This window comes from Photinus pyralis, unplaced genomic scaffold (assembly GCF_008802855.1).
Source record: "Photinus pyralis isolate 1611_PpyrPB1 unplaced genomic scaffold, Ppyr1.3 Ppyr1.4_LG7, whole genome shotgun sequence".
Classification (NCBI taxonomy): domain Eukaryota; kingdom Metazoa; phylum Arthropoda; class Insecta; order Coleoptera; family Lampyridae; genus Photinus; species Photinus pyralis.
The window spans coordinates 36,617,483-36,636,063 of record NW_022170738.1 but is presented as its reverse complement, the minus strand read 5'-3'; the positions used below and the strand labels follow the sequence as shown (position 1 = coordinate 36,636,063).

The 18,581-nt window shown below is 35.3% G+C and overlaps 1 protein-coding gene and 3 long non-coding RNA genes across 4 annotated transcripts; 2 read left to right on the top strand and 2 right to left on the bottom strand.

Moving 5' to 3' along the window:
* Positions 1–3,174: 3,174 nt before the first annotated feature.
* On the bottom strand, positions 3,175–5,152 carry LOC116177025 (UDP-glucuronosyltransferase 2B1-like). Its single transcript, XM_031495879.1, has 4 exons — positions 4,891–5,152; positions 4,032–4,838; positions 3,767–3,986; positions 3,175–3,709 (listed from the first exon to the last, which is right to left on the bottom strand). The coding sequence occupies exons 1-4, from the start codon at positions 5,120–5,122 to the stop codon at positions 3,424–3,426; spliced, it is 1,545 nt and encodes a 514-aa protein (XP_031351739.1). The 5' UTR covers positions 5,123–5,152; the 3' UTR covers positions 3,175–3,423.
* LOC116177026 lies at positions 4,796–5,248 on the top strand. The gene is made up of 2 exons (XR_004146587.1): positions 4,796–4,970; positions 5,021–5,248. It is a non-coding gene; the product is annotated as an uncharacterized LOC116177026 (long non-coding RNA).
* An 11,543-nt stretch (positions 5,249–16,791) lies between these two features.
* LOC116175321 lies at positions 16,792–17,494 on the top strand. Its single transcript, XR_004146280.1, has 2 exons — positions 16,792–17,214; positions 17,273–17,494. It is a non-coding gene; the product is annotated as an uncharacterized LOC116175321 (long non-coding RNA).
* Positions 17,495–17,555: 61 nt separating this feature from the next.
* Positions 17,556–18,470, bottom strand: LOC116175320. Its single transcript, XR_004146279.1, has 3 exons — positions 18,047–18,470; positions 17,747–17,988; positions 17,556–17,692 (listed from the first exon to the last, which is right to left on the bottom strand). It is a non-coding gene; the product is annotated as an uncharacterized LOC116175320 (long non-coding RNA).
* Between the last annotated feature and the right edge of the window lie 111 nt (positions 18,471–18,581).

Below are 18,581 nucleotides of genomic sequence, written 5' to 3'. Positions count from 1 at the left end.
AACTTATTCAATGAACGATCTAATTGTTATTTGGCATGTACTAGGACTGTAATGGGAGTCAGGCAAAAATATTACAGTACTAGTCAGGTAAAGATCAACTTTCTAATGTCAAAATAGCCCGGAAATTTAGATTTTCTTGACGGTTTCAGGTAAAAATATTTCGCCCTTCTACAAAAAAGGGTTGCCGACCTCTGCTCTAGGGTGCTCCTAACATATACAAATAAATTGTTACACTATTGCTTGTAATACTCATTGGGAGCTCTCCTGCCATCGACACTTCTTTTTGTTAACGCATTGATTTCCCGTTTCGTTCGTTGTAGTTCTCCTTATTGAAGTTTCGACGTTTAATTGATAGATGTACTTTTTGTGTACAGGCTAGAGTTACCTACGCCGCCGTTTATCGTACATTTTATCTGCGGCTTGCGATAAAGCCAATCTCAGTTAGTACCGTTCATTTGCAATATTTCGCAGATTTTCCAATTTTTAATAAAATAATAACATAAAATGACATAGGTATCATAAAAACAAATTAATAAAAAAAAATCAAATTAATAATAATAATAAAAATAACGGTTATACTTTTTGAGGTTTCATTTATTCTTTGGGTTTTGTTACACCTTCGATCATCATAGCCGCTTTATAATAACCGTCAAATCATAATCATATGTCTCATATGAGTCATCACATCATTGAAAGCGCTACACGAAACACGAAACCTCTTATCCTAAGAAAATACAACAGCAACATCCCTGTATCTCAAATTTACATGAAACATTAAAAATCTTTAATTTCTAATGTTACCCAGAATCTAAAATACCTTCAATTTTAAACATCCCTGAACTTTCAAAATCTCAAATTTTTAAAATCTAAATTTCACAGAATCTCAAATTTCTAAAATTAAAAATCCTACAATTCACAAAGCTCCAAAAATCTAAGAATCCCAAACTCCCAAAGCCTTAAAATCTCAAAATATTAAGTTGCTCAGACTTCTCGAAATGTTTTAATGCCTTAATCTTCAAGATCATAAAATCTAAAGATTTTAAAATTCAAAAACCTCTACATCTCAAATTCCCAAAATCTCAAGATCCCGAAAAATTAAAATCACTACCTATATAATTTCTAAAATTTCAAGAATCTGAGAAAAAAGTAAAACAAAGGTACCAATAAACCACAACAATATTAGATGATTGGACGCGATAAACTCTAAAATCTTCAAAATCCCAAAAATTCTTAAATCTCAAATTCCCAACGTTTGAAAAAACTTAAGAATCTCAAATTCATAAAATTAAGAAAAATTAAATCTCGAATCTCCAAAATCTCGAAAATCTCAAGATTCTAAGCAATTGAAATTCCTAAATTTGAAATGTCTCAATAGTTCAAAACTTGAAATTTATAAAATTAAAAAAAAATACTACAAATTCAATTTTCATAAATCCGAAAATCAAAAATTCCCACAACGTCAAAAACCTCAAAATTACAAATTCTCAAATGTTCGATTCCAAAAAAGTCTAAGAATTCAAGAATTTTAATTCATTAAATTTAAAAATTCCAAATCTCAAGATCATAAAAAATTAAATTCCCAAATTTCAAGTCTCTCCAAATCAAGTTCCTAAAATTTGAAGAATCTCAAAATCACCAAATTTATAAAATCTCAAGCATACCCAAAATTTTCCAAAATCCGAAAGTCAAAAATTTTCAACCATTCAAATACCCCAAAATCGCAGGATCATACAATCTAAAATCAACAATTTTAAAAATCTAATAATCAAATATTCCCAAAATTCGCAAATGTCTCATTTTTTCCATATAGTAAATTCCCATCTTGTCAACATCCCCAAAATGTCATAAATCCAAAAGCTCTATGACTAAGCATGACGTATGACATTCCCAGGACTTCAAAAAATTGAAACATCTCAAATTCTTCAAATTTATGAAAATTAAAAATACCAAATTTTTAAATTTCCAAAATTTTAATAAATCCGAAAAACAAAAATTTTCAAAATTAGATGCCTTAATCACCTATTTTCATAAATATCTTATCTTATGATTCAAAAATTGTCGAACTTCAAATTCACATTTCAAAATGTTCAAGAATCTCAAATCCATAAAATTCAAAAATCCCAAAAAATCAAATTCCAATTTTTAAATCTCAAAAATTCCCAAGCTGTCATAATCTCAAAACCGCAAAATTTCTAAAATCCCAAAATTTTAACAAAATAGCAGAATCTCAAAATCTCTCAATGTGCCCAGTTTGAACCAAAATTTTATAAATCGCAACTCTGAAATACCCAAAATTTTAAATGTCTCGTAGTCTCTCTCAAATTCATGGAAACTTAAATTCCAACAATTTCAGGAATCTCAAATAACCCAAATTGCTCAAAATCTCGATAACGCAAAATTTCTGAAATTTACATATTTCAAAACTTTCAAGATCTTCAATCCCAAAAATTACAAAAATTCGAGGATCTGACCAACTATTTCAAAAATTTCATGTGCTCAAAATATTTAATTAACAGAAGTTCAAAAATACAAAAATCAGATTTCCAAAATTTTCTATGATCCCAAAATATCAAAAGTCCTTAAACCTAAAAACCTAAAAGTTTCAAATTTCTAAAATCTTAAAAGGCTCTAATACCAAAATCTGGATTGCCTCAAAATTTAAAAAAAATCAAGAAGTTAAATTACCCCAAAACCTGCAAGGTTATAAAAAACATCTGAAAATTCCGAAATCCAAAATTCTTAAAAAAAAATTTCCTAAATATTTAAATTACCATAATTTTAAGTCAAACATTTTAATTTGCTAAATCAAAAATTCAAAAATTTCAAATACCAAAATTTTAAAAATATTAAATTTTCCAAATTCTTCAACCATACCTCAACCAATTTTCAAGTTCTAAAAATGTGGTAAGTTCCGTAGGAACAAATTCCAAAAATTTCGAAAACCCAAAAGCCCAACTACCAATACAACCTATAATTTCAAATATCCTAAAGCGAAATTCTTAACAACTCAAATTCCCTACATTGCAGATATCGTAAATTCACAACGGGAAGAATCCTAAAATATTGAAAAAGTAAGTTGTAAAAATAGCAAATCCACAAATCCGAAAATCTGATTTCTGCGACTACAAAAATATCAAAATCTCTATTTCTAAATTCTCAAATTCTGAAGGCGTGAAAAATCTGCCACTAATAGTTAGGTACATTAAAAATGTTAGCTTACAACATCATTTTAATCACATCAATACAATTATAACAAAATTTACGTTATTACCAGTTCTATTTTACCATAAAGTTGATAAAGTGGTAATAAATCAAACTCAACACTCAATATTAAAAATATAAAACAAGCAAAGTAAATAAAATAAATAATAACACATTTCGATAGGTAAACGCAAATTAAAAGCGCTAACGTCAGACTATTAACTATTGCACTTTTTGTTTCTGATCATTTAGTCGCTTAACGCTTCTACAACAAAACGAGCTGCAGATCTTCCGCACAATACATGCAATTATAATAATAAATAATAAAGCGCTAAAGAATACATCGAGCAGTAAATATTGAATCCATGACAAAGAAAGCGCAGCACTACGCAGATGTGGCGCACCCTTGTGGCGGATAACATATTCGATCCAAAAGGTGGCTTTTTCCATAGGCGTCATTGGTTGGTCGTGAAGCATTTTGGATCTTTTCTTGGCATTATCCATGTACCTGCAAATTAATTCAAAGCAAAAGATAAACAAACCCAAACAAGCTGAGGCAACTGACGTGGAGTTATTAAGCAACGCATTTATAGCTCGGCCAAAATTTTCCTCAGTGAGTATATTGTAAGGGACGGCGACTCCAAATCCGGAAGCATCGGCAAATGCGGCATTGTAACCTTGATCCGCAAATACCGAAATTCCCAAAACCGGTACTCCAAACCACACTGCCTCTGTTATACTCAGCAGTCCACAATGAGTGATAAACAGACGAACGTTCGGGTGTGCTGTAACTCTGGATATTAACGGTATTCATGTATAAAAGTGATTACCTAAAACATCTAATTGGGGTGCCCATTTTACCAACATAATGTTAGAGGGTAGGCCAGGTGGCGTCACGGTACTGTCTAGTTTCCACAAGACCTTCTGTGGTAGTTGACCCAAACGTTTAACAATTGCTTCCAACTTTACTTTGTCCATGTGTTGGACTTGTAAGTTCGAGCCCATGCTGAAGTAAATGGCGCCTTGCTGGGCTTCATCCAAAAACAGTTCAATCGCGCTAGGAAGTTGCTTAGGAGGGTCGATATGAAATCCTCCGATTTCGACGACGTTAGGAAGATTTGCAGCAGGATTTGAGGTGCTGTAATGCGAATTTAGTAACACCAAAGAAACGTTGTAGAGGATTTCTCGCATGTGTGGGGACCCAGGAAAATATTTTTGCAATAGGTCATTGTGCCTGTTGACAGTATAAGTGTAGAAGTATACTTGTTGAACCAACTGAACGAACGCGTTGTAAAATCTCTGAAAGAAGGTCATTTTTGGAGGATAGTTCGTAAGCATATCTGGCATGAATGATGGGTTACTAGGGTTCCTCATTTGCTCATTGGTAAGCCAAGTAGGGCCCATCGTACTCAAAACCACGCAAATCGCATTGTAATAGTAACAGATTCCTTTCAGAGCGTGATTTCCCAATTGTTCCATTATAACGATATCAAATTGCTGATTCGATTGCAATAGACGTTGCAAGTTCTTTTCTTTTAAAACAGTTTCCGTCCATAATAATCCCACTTCGTCCATGTTAACCATAGTACTCCACATTTTAGCATCAAAGAATTTAAACAAGTTCCCGCCCGCCGCGCCTGAAAAGATTTTGTACCGCTATCGGTACCTATCGGTGACACTTGGACTTACTAGTTCCTTGTCCTTTTAAGTCCAATTGCATGGCCGTAAAGTTTGGCACTTCGTGTTTGGGCAAAACGGGTGTCAACATGGTAACATTATGACCTCTTGTAGCAAGCTCGAATAATAATTTCCTACCTAGAATCTGATGACTAAAGGATGGCTCGTGAAATATTCCAAGAATTCGCGAAGAATGTGCAACACTTTGTATGCCAATTAACATGAAAATAATATTCGGTAACATTTCTGTAATTTTATTCACTACGTTAGCCGATAAATATTTAAACTATAAATACGGAATATTGTTGATATAATCATGTAGGTATGTGATAAATGGATTGGCCTAGATTATAACTATGAGCAAATTTTACAGATTACTATAGCAATTTGTCTTGCCCTGGAATGTAATGTAACGTTAGGTGGAGCTAAAATTATGCCGGGGCTGAAAATGTATAGCTTTGGGCTTATAAACAAAGTTTTGGGTTTGCATTCAGATTCGTGTAGGTAGTAGCCCGGATAAAAAATGTAACAAATTTTATAAATTTTGGTAACCCAGACAAGATTTATTTCGAATTTCATTTTATTATTTACCTATTACAATAAAAAAAGACGTATATAAATAAGTAGCTATGAAAATTAACTTCAATGGTAACTGCACTACTGCTTCGGGAACGGGGAGACTGTCCATCCCTGCTCTCTCATTGCTAAAGGCGCCTACAGACACACAAACATTCGTTCAGTTGAGATATGTACGCACGTAGGTACTTGTACTGTACTTGTACAGTACCACAGATCTAAACACTCACAGTACTTGATGAAGGTAGCCGACTCGCCTGCCATTTTGGAGCCCCTGACACTCTAAATCTATGCACAGAAAGACTGGTTAATGTGTAAGTAAAATCTTATCTTAGATACCTTTAATAAACTTTAAAAAATCAATAGCTTTTCTTTAAATGGTATACAAGATGCAAGACATTGTCAGTGGGCTCGAAAATGGCGGATGAACTTACAGACGAGTCAGCTGTGATATAATTTAGTTATCCACCGTACTTCGACGGCCGCTAAAAGACGGTACCGCTTTTGAATCAAGCTTTTAAGGAAATTCTCCACAAAATTGATCAGAATCTTCCAATACTTCATTATTCAATTGCCATCTATCAAAACCCACAATATTTCTGTGAAATATAACAATAAAATGATGTTGTCTTTTGCTTAGAAATATTAAGTATGGCAACACTGCTAAAATGTTTTAGTAAAGTAAGTTCTATGAAAGTAAGGTCAACGTCGAAGGTGTTTGTAATATGTACACGTTTTTGTTTAAAATATTTTTCTTTTCATTATAATTGCTCCAGTAACTCTTTGTTGTTTTTACTCCAAAACAAACGTTTCCCAATAATTTCAGGAATGCTTAATTCGCGCTTCTCACGAAACTGCATGATATCATCATTATTTTGGCTATTAATTTGGAACGCATATTGACTTTAAAGATTTAAAGATAACAAACTTTTGGATTGACCACCCCTCTAGAGAACCACCCTGTATACTTCCTAATACTTATTACCTAAAAAACGGGCAAACCTTACTCAATTTACAACAGTGTGCGTGACATTACTTAACAAAAATTTAAATATACTATCAAGCTCCCGTTTCAGAGTTGCAACGTTGCTGATGCCTAGGCACACAGAATTCTCCTGTAAGTCTCTTCCGTATCACTGTATTACGGTTGATTCTCCCTATACAGAACGTTTCCATACCATATCCTTTCCATAACCATTCCGTAAATTATTATACCTAGGAAATTGACCTTTAAGTGATATGTGCGTAAGACATTAAGCCGCGCGCTAATACGCATTCTCCTTTCCGTGCACATATGGAAGGCGAATGTGTATTAGCGCGCGACTGAATGTCTTACGCACATATCACTTAAAGGTCAATTTCCTAGGTATAATAATTTACGGAATGGTTATGGAAAGGATATTGTATGGAAACGTTATGTTAAGTGAGAATCAACCTTTAAGTTTTCCACGTGGGTTTCACAGTAGTAGATAAGCAAGGCCGGTATGAGCCCACGTTGACCTTGACATATGCGCATGCGCTAAGTTGAAGGTCATTCGATTCGGTCTATAACCACAATGAGCTTGGTGGGGCGGTTTTTGGGTAGAGCGACGGAAGCAGGTTTGTTTATCGGAAACAGGTTGGTTGAGCAGAAACGGGTCTGTATCAAAAACAAGTCGGTTAAATGGAAGCAGGCCTGCTCAGTGAAAATAGGTCCGTTTAACAAAATCAGGTTCGTTTAATCGACCTGTTTCCGTCGACAAACAGAACTGAATCGAATGACCTTGAACTTGGCGCATGCGGTGATCTCAAGATCAAAATCGGCTCATACCGGCCTTGTTTATCTGCTGACTGTTTTCTGAAAGATTTGGAAAGTCCGTTTTCATTTTCTCCGATGCACGTCATATGTCGATGATTTTGTAACGTTAACGCTTTTTCGCGTACTGTCTAATGTAACAAAATTACAATGATATACGCACACGGCTCGGGGTGAATAATAGGGTTTTTGTATACTACAAAATCGAAGCAAAAGGGAAATATAGTAATAGTAAATAGGATATGCGCCATAGTCTTAGTAAATTTCAAAAAAATGTTCCAAAACCCACTCGTGGGTATTGCCGCGTAACACAAAGTATTGAAACGACGCACACAAAATGTCGAATCTGCATATTGAAGCACATCCACGTCCAGAGAAAGAGAGGAGTTATAAGTTATAAAGTTTCAAAGAAATATTACCATACATAAGAAAGTTGGCTATGAGCAGCCTGTGCAGTCACTGCGTATGCCCACATAATTTTTACTATGTGCGAAATGTTTGCCTTTACTAGAAGCGCCTGTGGTTAAAATTTCAAAGAAATATCTCCACAAATAAGAAATTTAGGCATTGCGCAGTATGCCCACACATCACTGCGCATGCCCACACATTATTTTTGCTATGTGCGAAATGTTTGCCTTTACTAGAAGCGTCTGTGGTTAAAATTTCAAAGCAATATCTCCATAAATAAGAAAGTTGGCATTGCGCAGTCACTGCGCATGCCCACATAATTTTTACTATGCGCGAAATGTTTATCTTTACTAGAAGCGTCTGTGGTTAAAATTTCAAAGAAATATCCCCATAAATATGAAAGTTGGCATTGCGCAGCGCAGTCTGCGCAAAACATGGAGTTAAATAAAACTGATCGAATTGGGCAAATATAGACCACAACAGCTATCAATTAGCGAAAACCCGAAGTCTCTAGGTGGCCCAGGGGCCGAGATCTCGACAGAACGGACGGACGGACGGAAACACGAGCACATGAGCTTTACCTCAACTTCGTTGTGTTACACTAAAAAGAGAATACTCACCAGAAGGGAGAAACAAGGCAGACTCCTTGTTCTTGATGAGCAAAACCTTCCTAATACCAGGTGGGGCGAATTTTCGCCCCAGCATGCCTATTTACGTGGATATTTTTGTTTTTAGTCTACTTACAGGGTTGTCCTCATAGCACATTGTTCTTTACAATCTTAGGAAGCAACTAAACCAAACATGTCTAAATTATTTTTAAAAATAATGAGATTATTATATTTAAAAAAAGCTGAGCGTACTGCATTCGGGGCGAATAATCGCCCCACGTGGTATTTGGTGTCGGTGATTTGTAATTGTAATATAATTATTGCCCCCAATTATTTAGAAATTTAACGTTTATTTAATTACTGATTATGGAAATTACACTTTCGGGTTGTTTATGCAGTTTTGCATTTGGACCTAATTAATTTCTATTCATTCAAAGAATCCTTCTAGTATAATAGTTATTACTAAAAACGTTTTGAAAATTATTATATCTCACATTATTCCCTCTTTTACATCATTTTAACATTAATTTTGTCTTAAACCTGCAAAAACAACACTGGGGCGAAAATTCGCCCCACCTGGTACTAGGTGTTTTAAAATTGACCTGGTATTAGGAAGGTTAAGAAATAAATGACATGGTAGAGTATAAACAAGAATTGATGTTACAATCGAGAGTAATTCATAATAAATGATCTCCAAACAGTTTTGTACAGGAACTATATTGAAATCTCCAGGTATACACTTTGAAGTAGGTAGTAGTAATTCATGACGTGTCAATCTTACTAAGATGGCGGGCCACGTAAAAATGCGATGTCATTCACGTACTGCGTAGGTAATAAGATTTAACTTAAGAGAAAACTGTAAGACACTTTATGGGCATTCACAAATGGCGCTTCAATGGAGCAACCACAGGCACATCAGGAATAGAAAGAGAAAGAACCCCAAAGAAATATGGTGACAACCAAAACCAATAAGTCAGGTACACATAAAGTCTGTAAAAAAGTAATGGTAATGATAATCTAGTAAAGAAAAAAGATAACAACCTCTAGCGACGAAACAAAGAACTATTGTAAAAGAAGCCTATAACACTCCAATGGCCTCTAGCGGTGAAAATAAATAACTAGGTAAAAAAAACTCTACTATAGGAATAACTTGCATGTTCTCTATACGGGTTTACAAAGGAAATACATAGATAGCGAAAGAATTTAAATAAGAGTAAGTACAAGCATAGACCAAATACCTCAGAGCATTGAATATCCAACTCCTCAGAATGCTTATATGAGCGGCGGACTTTGGAGTATGTCGCCGGCCGTTATTTTCCAGAGGGCGCCGCGGAACGTGCCGTTTTGAGGTATGCTAAACGTTGCCACAAGATGGCACCCTGCGGATATAGATATTTCAATAATAGCGAAATTTTAATCACAACAGTTACCGTTATCCACTAACAGGGGGCGCCGTTGAGGAACTGTGATTACAGACGGTGTTGTTAGAGCATAATTGCCCTAAATGTGCACTGCACATCATAATACTAATATTAAAAAGGATTGCATTTTATCATTAAGGGTGTATTCCACTTAAATTTTAATTCTATTTGACGTATGTTGGGTTGGCTAATACTTAATTGCAATGAAATGGTAACGAGTAGACAAAGATCGAAGAATGTACCTGCCCTGTATAAAGTAAACAAGTAATTAGGCTAATTTATTAGTCATTGTGATGAATATGCAGATAATTACACATCGATTAGAAGACGCAGATATAATTTTATCATATTATACAGCTATTCCTCAATAATTTCACTTTTCCCAGTCTGTTGATACCGATGTCCAAACGGCCAAAAAAAAAGGAAAAATTTCGAAAGGCCTAGACGCGGAAGTCGCGGCACCCCCCCGCGGGGGCGGACCGGTACCGGAACACGGGGGCTGGAGAGAGGGCTAAATTGCTCGAAAACGTGACGTCTTTTCTCTATCGGAATTCGGAACGCATCCGATGTAAAGCCCGGAAGGTCCCGAGCCTAACGTACGGGGTCGTTACCCCGACATAACTTTCGTTTGGGGGTGAGGCTGAGGGGGAGGGTGCAAAGTTGAGCATCGCCGACGTCGCTCCGCTTTATCCTTCGCGACGCGAATACCCGACGACCTAATAAAAACTTTCTAAGGCTCCCAACTTACGGCGTACCGTACGACCCCCTTCGTCGAAGGGGTCGAGAGGGGTGAATTTTGAAAGAAAGTCGGACCGATTCGAGACATAGAATAATCGCCCGTAAAAAATATTTACGGCGGCCGGGCGGCCTCGGGGAGGGTGAGTTTTTAGGAAGTCTACGAAGTCTTTCCCCCGACGTCCTTTTCACACCCACGCACTCCTCCATTAACCCCCCTGGACCGTTAAATGATACTTTTTCGTCGTTTTGGTGTTTATTTGGAAACTACGAGGGTTAGAATTATTGCATACTTTTTTCATATTTTGGCGTTTATTGGGGAACGTGGAAAGTTAGAACGATGCGGTTTTTGGCGTTGGTCTTCCATATTGCCCGTCCACTTTCACACATGTGTGAGGCGAGGCGGCGCTGTCGCAAAAAGTAACTTTTTTATTTACGGAGCGATTTGTACGAAATTTTGGTGTTAGGTTCCTCTTAACAAAAGCGAATAAAATGCACTTTTTAAAAATCGTACTGCGCATGCGCAAAACGCAACTTTCTTATTTATGGCGCGATTTGTACGAAATTTTGGTGTTAGGTTCCTCTAACAAAAGCGAAAAAAATGCACTTTTTAAAAATCGTACTGCGCATGTGCAAAACGCAACTTTCTTATTTATGGTTCAATTTAAACGTAATTTTGGTGTTAGGTCCCTTTAACAAAAGCAAATAAAATACACTTTTCAAAAATCAAACTGAGCATGCGCAAAACCCAACTTTCTTATTTATGGAGCGATTTGTACGAAATTTTGGTGTTAGGTCCCTTAACAAAAGCAAACAAAATGCACTTTTCAAAAATCAAACTGAGCATGCGCAAAACCCATCTTGAAACAAATCAAATTATATCAAAAAGTATTATATTTAGAACATCGAATTCTACATAAAGAAAGACCAAATTACTAAAAACGGTTTCCTAATATAACAATTTACAATAAATGTTCGAATAAGTCACCATAACTGCAAGACAGTAACCAAATCGATCATAAGATCCATTTCGAACTGCTGCTAATTGATAACTGGATATCTTTTTGTTTTAGAAAATCCATGGCATCGCAGATTATTGAAAAAGATGCGAGTTTTATTTTTCCAATTTTCCGTCTCTATATGAAAAAAAAAATTTCCCATAAAATTTAATAAACCTGTGGAATTAGATGCAAAAATTATTATGAAGCAGATCTTTAATAAATTAAACAAATATAACAAACGAGCTCCTGGGTATGGCTATAGCATGTGCAAAACCAAATTTTAAACCTGATGTTAGTTGTGCTTTTATTTAAAGTGTATATGTATGAAATTTCATTTGAATACCTTCATAAATAAGAAAGTTTGCAATTCGGTCTGTAAATGGCCGAAATGCGCAAAGGGCACTGTGAATGCTGATCGATTAGGCTCAACTTTTTGAATTGTGTTTTATATGGCTAAAGCTATGCGCATATTGAATTTCATGCAACTAACGGAGATGTCAAAAGGGCCTACTTTATTTTTTGGGCTACATTGCCAATTCACGAACTCCGATCTACAAATTTGATAAAGAATCCACCTGCAAAATTTCATCGTAATCGGTCCATTCGTTTATGAGTTATTTTGCCAACGGACGGACGGACGGGCGGACGGACGGACAGACACCACAAAATTATAAACTCGCTTGGAGCTCGTTAATAAATTTGATGAATGTGTGATACGAAATGTTTAAGGGAAAAGACAAGTTTGTGAAAGATAATAAGTAATTGAATCTCTTATGTGTGTAGTACAAAAAGTAAAATTGACCAGATTTTTTACATACTTTTAAATTATACGCCAGATTCTTTGTTTTTGTCCTCGTGTCGTAAGTATGTTGCGGAAAATCAAACTGACGGCCAGTTGCACAAAAAAAATAATCCAGGATTATTGATTGGCTTTATACTGCAGTATGCAGCCAATCAAATGTCAAAATTCTCGTTTAAACTCAGATTTGACAAATAAGCTAGGATTTTGATTATAATTCGCTCTCCTGCAATAGGCCGTAAGACTATTAATATTTTTATATACAGGGTGGTGCCTAGCGCAACGCAGCATAGGGATTTCAATGGTAATTTCTTTATAGTCAATTACTAGCTCCCCTAATTATTTTAGAGCAAAAGTCTAAATAAGTTTTTTTTTTAGAAAAAAATACTGCATCTTTTCATACTATTAGTTATAATTTTTCATTTTTCAAAACCGTAGAAATCGACAAAATAAGAAATTACATTTTTATAAATCAGTGATGCTTTGCAATCTTTTAACAAACTAGAAGCGCATCGCATCTAAGTTATCGTTGTTTGTTTGACGTCGAACGATTTTCATATTTAATTCTGTTTCAACTAACCGTCGCAATAAAAGGCATCTATGGGGACATGGGGTAAGGTTTTTTTTAGAGAATGTAATGCTGCATCTGCATCAGATAGGTACTATTTGTTTATCATTTTCCGGAACCAGAGTACCTACATAATTGAAGAAAAAAAATTGATTTGAAGAAGAATTGTTCTTAAACTTATATTCGGATTTTCCGCTACTGCAGCCAAAACGTTGAATGCATTATCGTTTTCCTGATGGTTTTGACGGGCATTTTGAACGTTATTGCACCTGCAGTTCTTTAACTAATTTATAAACAAGTATAAATTTAATATACGTCAAAGGAAAATAATGAAACGTGATCGCTGTTTTTTTAGGTAATTCCAAGGCATATCTGATTTATTGTAAAATGAACCTTTTTATTTTGTCGATTTGTACGGTTGTGAAAAACGGAAAATTATAAGTAATAGTATGAACTAGAAGCATCGCTCGTAGATGGTATAACGATCGATTGAAAAATATGCATGATGTTCTACTGGTTCTTAATGGATGTTACAAAAGGGTGAGAAATGATGATCTACGTAAACTTGTGAGTAATTACCGTAAGCTTTACAAGGTTGCATTGCAAAATGCAAAAATTGCAAATAATGATGCGTTTATAAAGGCATCTAGTTGTAAATCAAAAGCCATATGGCAAGTAATTAAACAAAACAACAATGATAACCAAATGCATACTCAAAATCTAACACCTAATGAGTTTAACAACTTTTTTGTTCAAATTGCTGATGAGATAAGTGCGTCACTACCTGTGCAGAACAATGACCCAATTACATATTTTAGTAATTTCAAAATCAACAACTCTACGTCGTTTGATTTTCAAGAAATATCCTTTAATGAGATGCGTGATACAGTATCCAGTATTAATAATAGTGATTGTAGAGATCATTTTGGCATCACGGCTGACATTGTGAAGTCCTTGTTAAACGTCATAATTGTTCCATTAACAAAAATTATAATTGCCTGTATACGAAATTCAGTTTACCCCAATGAATTGAAAATATCCAAAGTTATTCCTCTGCATAAAAAAGGTTGAAAGGATAATCTTACAAACTATCGACCACTATCAATTACTCCAGTCTTTTCTAAAATTTTTGAAAAAATTAAAAAAAAACAAATTATGTCCTATTTTGAAGCAAAAAAGTTATTTTGCGACAGTCAATTTGGTTTTCGTAACAACCAATCCACTGCGAGTGCCATCTCGAAGTTAACCAACTTAATTTTAACCTGTTTTGAATCTAATGAAATTTGTGTTGCAAATTTTTTAGATTTAACTAAAGCCTTCGACTGTGTGAGTCACTCAATATTACTGAGTAAACTTCCAAAATATAATTTCCAATATAAAAGCATTATGTTGTTAGAATCGTATTTGAACGACCGAATTCAGTATGTATGTTTTAATCACTGTGCATCGGGTTTTAAGCAAATTGAGACAGGCGTGCCTCAAGGTTCAGTACTTGGCCCAGTACTTTTCCTAATATATATTAACGACATTGCTCCGGTAACCAAGCATGATGAGTTAATTTTATATGCAGATGATACTACTTTATTAAATAGATGTAACACCATAACTGACTACACAAGCACCGGTATTAATACTCTTGAAGAGTGGTTTACGGATAATAAGTTGCTCGTAAATCATGATAAATCAGTTAAGTGCATATTTAGTTTAAAACAAATTGATCAAATCAATAATACTGGTTCATCAAAATTCCTGGGTGTATATCTTGACCCGAAATTGAATTGGTCTGTGCACTGCAATCAGGTGTGCACAAAACTGTCGAAAGCATGTTTTGTTTTGAGGAGTTTGAAATCAATGACATCTCATGAAGTTATGCTAAATGCTTACTATGGTTACTTCCACTCAGTAATGAGCTACGCCATAATTGCATGGGGACATTCTTCTGAGGTTAAACGGATTTTTGCTATACAAAGACGTGCGATTAGGATACTCACTAATTTAGGCTACAGAAGTTGTTGTAGGTGTAAGTTTGTTGAACATGGTATTTTAACCCTTCCCAGCTGGTACATTCTACATTGTATATTATTCATAAAAGAAAACATTGCTGATTACCAGTTTTCATATAACATACATGAATACTCCACTAGGTGTAGAGACAATATTAGCTCAAAATCTATTCGACTTACAACATCTCGGAACTGTAGTAACTATTACGGGATAAAATGTTATAATAAGTTACCCTCAAATCTGCGTCTTTTATCTTTCAATAAATTAAAAAATGAGGTAAGTAAATACCTTAAATTACACCCTTTTTATTCTGTCGATGAATTTTTAAGTGCGGAATGGCACCTGTAACTATTACTACTTTTTTTCTTTTGTAGTACATGTTTTTGTTTTGTTTCTTTAGTGTTCGTTTTATCTACGCTACTTGACGAATCTGATATAGTCGCAGCACTATCATAGAGTATTTACATTATTATTATTTATTTATTATTTATTATTATTATTATGAACAGATGCAGTATTTTTTTCTCTAAAAAAACGTATTTAGACTTTTGCTCGAAAATAATTTGGGGAGCTAGTGATTGACTATAAAGAAATTACCATTGAAATCCCTATGCTGCGTCGCGTTAGGCACCACCCGGTATAAAGCGAGATACAGATAGAAGGTAAAATTGATTAATTGTAACAAGTTTGGTGTCCTTGAATAAAAGATGAGATGGATAACGAGAATTTTTTTTAGTCGTAATTTTGATTATCAGCTTTTGTGCCACCTCTAGCTATTTTTGGGCCGCTCCTCCCCCCGCCAACAAACCATATCAAAGCACAGATTGCACAAAGCCGTAACGTAATATAATAAGTAGTTTTTAATGGTACTTCATTGCAGAACCGCGTTTTAACTTTCGAAATAGGTAGATGTACCTTACCTCCTTAGAAGGCGCTGATAACTAAAATTCTACACGGAAAGAATTCGGGACAACTAATCTATTACGAGTACAAATTCCCTAAATGGGATAATGCCAGAGTTAAAAAAATCAATTTACCAAAAAAAACCGTCCAATCTTGGGACAATGAAACAACAATTTAATTAAATCCCTGTGGGTAAAATAAACACAATATTTATTACTAAAAAATTGTAATGTTTCAAAATAAATTAAACTTGATTGAATCTAGCGTAGCACAGATAAAATACCCAATTTTATCTGTGACCGTAGTGAAGAATTCTCCGCGATAACACCTTTACGTTTACAAATTAAATTATGAATGGATGGCCATTGTTTAACGTGCTCAAGACATGTGTGACGGAATGATGCCTTTATTAAAATATAGTTCAAGGCCTCTCGATTTATTTGGATACGCGTTCGGAGTAATTCTAATTATACTAAGAAATGAAAATTAATTCTTTAAACGGAAATATTCCTACTTTTGCAATTAATTCATTTCAAATTTTGAAACGTAAATCGTGCAGAATAATCGGCAAAATAATTAGGGACGTTACAAAACCCGCGCTTTGTGTAAAAAATCGATGCAAAGATCGCAGTTGCCGACATTGCACTCTGTCGGTAGGTAGTAATAGCTTTTGATTTGTTGGGAAATTCCACAACTTAAACCCACTATATATTTGGTTTTCCCCCTAGCTATGATTATGCTAATTTTGCATTACTATGCCATCTACAGGTTCTTTAACTCATTAAAAAATAATTTCCCATATACAAAGATCATACTACATGATCTTTGCCATATATTACTATTGTAATAAGCATTCTGAGGAGTTGGATATTCAATGCTCAGAGTAAGAAATAAAGATAGAGTACGCGTACGCTATAACAACGTGAACGTTTGTTTTGAACCAACATCTCAGTCAATTTGACCGTTGAGAGGTAGAAAGTAAACACGTTGAGATAAAAGGGCTAAACTCCGTACAATCTGCGCATGCGAAAGAAACGTCAATGTTGCAATGTTATTAATTAAAATGTAGGTTAGATTATTGTTTTCAATGTTTTCATCACAGGCCGTTATAATGAATAAACATATTCGTAAATCGTAATGTACATTTAAACTCGCACTTTTGAGGTTGTATACCAAGAGCCATGTTTCCCTGCAGCAGTATAAATTCCGAAAAGGACAGTATAAGCCCTATGTTCACAAATCGTAACCCAAGACATTTCAAATATCTACGAATCGCTCATAAACCGGACGGCTACTACGATGATAAAACTGGAACGCTCCTACTGGCATAAATATACAAATTTGCTTTCCTACCGCCTCCAATAAGATAGCCCGATTGTAGATGGCAATTGACACAAACAGGCCGTCACGTAACTTCATTGTTCGTGCATTACTTCAACGGACCCGACACTCACCGCTAGCACGAAGGAATGGGCCATCAAAACCAGGCTGTATAAGACCATGCACCAAGTCATTGGCGTACGTGAATGTCACACGGTCACGTCCCTGCATTCAATTTAATGTTTGCTACTTGTAGATTTCAGTTGTTCGTACAAAGATGCCTTGCAAGCAGTCCGACAGATTTTATGTGCGATTGCAAACCCGAACACAACGTCAGTAAGGTCGCAAAGTTTCTAATGTGCTTCAAGATTTCAATTTGAAATTGCCAATTCACTATAACTAAGGTGCCCTTTTTATTATTGTGTAGTTTATTATTTAATGTTTAAAATATTGGTAAGCAATAAAAAGTTTACATATTTATCAAATTTATTGTTCTTGAAACCCATTAACTTCTTAAAAAATCAAATAAACGGTTTTTCATGCAATCTAGAAATTAGTAAAAAGCACCTTTTTTGGAAGAACCTTTGAGAACAGGGAAGCATCTCGGGAAACTGAACGTAGGGCTTTCTATCACTTCATTGGAGCGACCCAATACTCAGCCTTCTCTTTACAGAAACTATGGAAGCACAAGTACAAATAAAACTTTATTGTAAATTATGCAGCTATCTACCTAATAGGTACACAATTTAAGGTCGATTCACATTATCTGTCAAGTCAGATTATATCCCACGGTTTTGGTAATCTTTCTCTCGTCCACGGCTCTCTTGACTATTCCGGCTCAGATAATTTCAAATTGAAATCTTGGAGCACGTTAGAAACTTTGCGACCTTATTTCCGTTGTGTTGGGGTTTGCAATCGTATATAAACTCTGTCGGACCTCTTGCAAGGCATCTTTGTACGAAGAACTGAAACCTACAAGTAGCAAACATTAAATTGAATGCAGGGACGTGACCATGTGACGTTCACGTACGCCAATGACTTGGTGCATGGTCTTATACAGCCTGGTTTTGATGGCCCATTCCTTCGTGCTAGCGGTGAGTGTCGGGTCCGTTGAAGTAATGCACGAACAATGAAGTTACGTGACGGCCTGTTTGTGTCAATTGCCATCTACAATCGGGCTATCTTATTGGAGGCGGTAGGAAAGCAAATTTGTATATTTATGCCAGTAGGAGCGTTCCAGTTTTATCATCGTAGTAGCCGTCCGGTTTATGAGCGATTCGTAGGTATTTGAAATGTCTTGGGTTACGATTTGTGAACATGGGGCTTATACTGTCCTTTTCGGAATTTATACTGCTGCAGGGAAACATGGCTCTTGGTATACAACCTCAAAAGTGCGAGTTTAAATGTACATTACGATTTACGAATATGTTTATTCATTATAACGGCCTGTGATGAAAACATTGAAAACAATAATCTAACCTACATTTTAATTAATAACATTGCAACATTGACGTTTCTTTCGCATGCGCAGATTGTACGGAGTTTAGCCCTTTTATCTCAACGTG

Bases quoted from the DNA above. Each gene is read 5' to 3' on its own strand.
- LOC116177025 (XM_031495879.1), bottom strand. From the start codon at position 5,122: ATGTTACCGAATATTATTTTCATGTTAATTGGCATACAAAGTGTTGCA. The intron at 4,839-4,890 runs GTAAGTCCAAGT...AAATCTTTTCAG, and splicing joins CTTAAAAGGACAAGGAACTA to GCGCGGCGGGCGGGAACTTG. The intron at 3,987-4,031 runs GTAATCACTTTT...CCAGAGTTACAG, and splicing joins ACCCCAATTAGATGTTTTAG to CACACCCGAACGTTCGTCTG.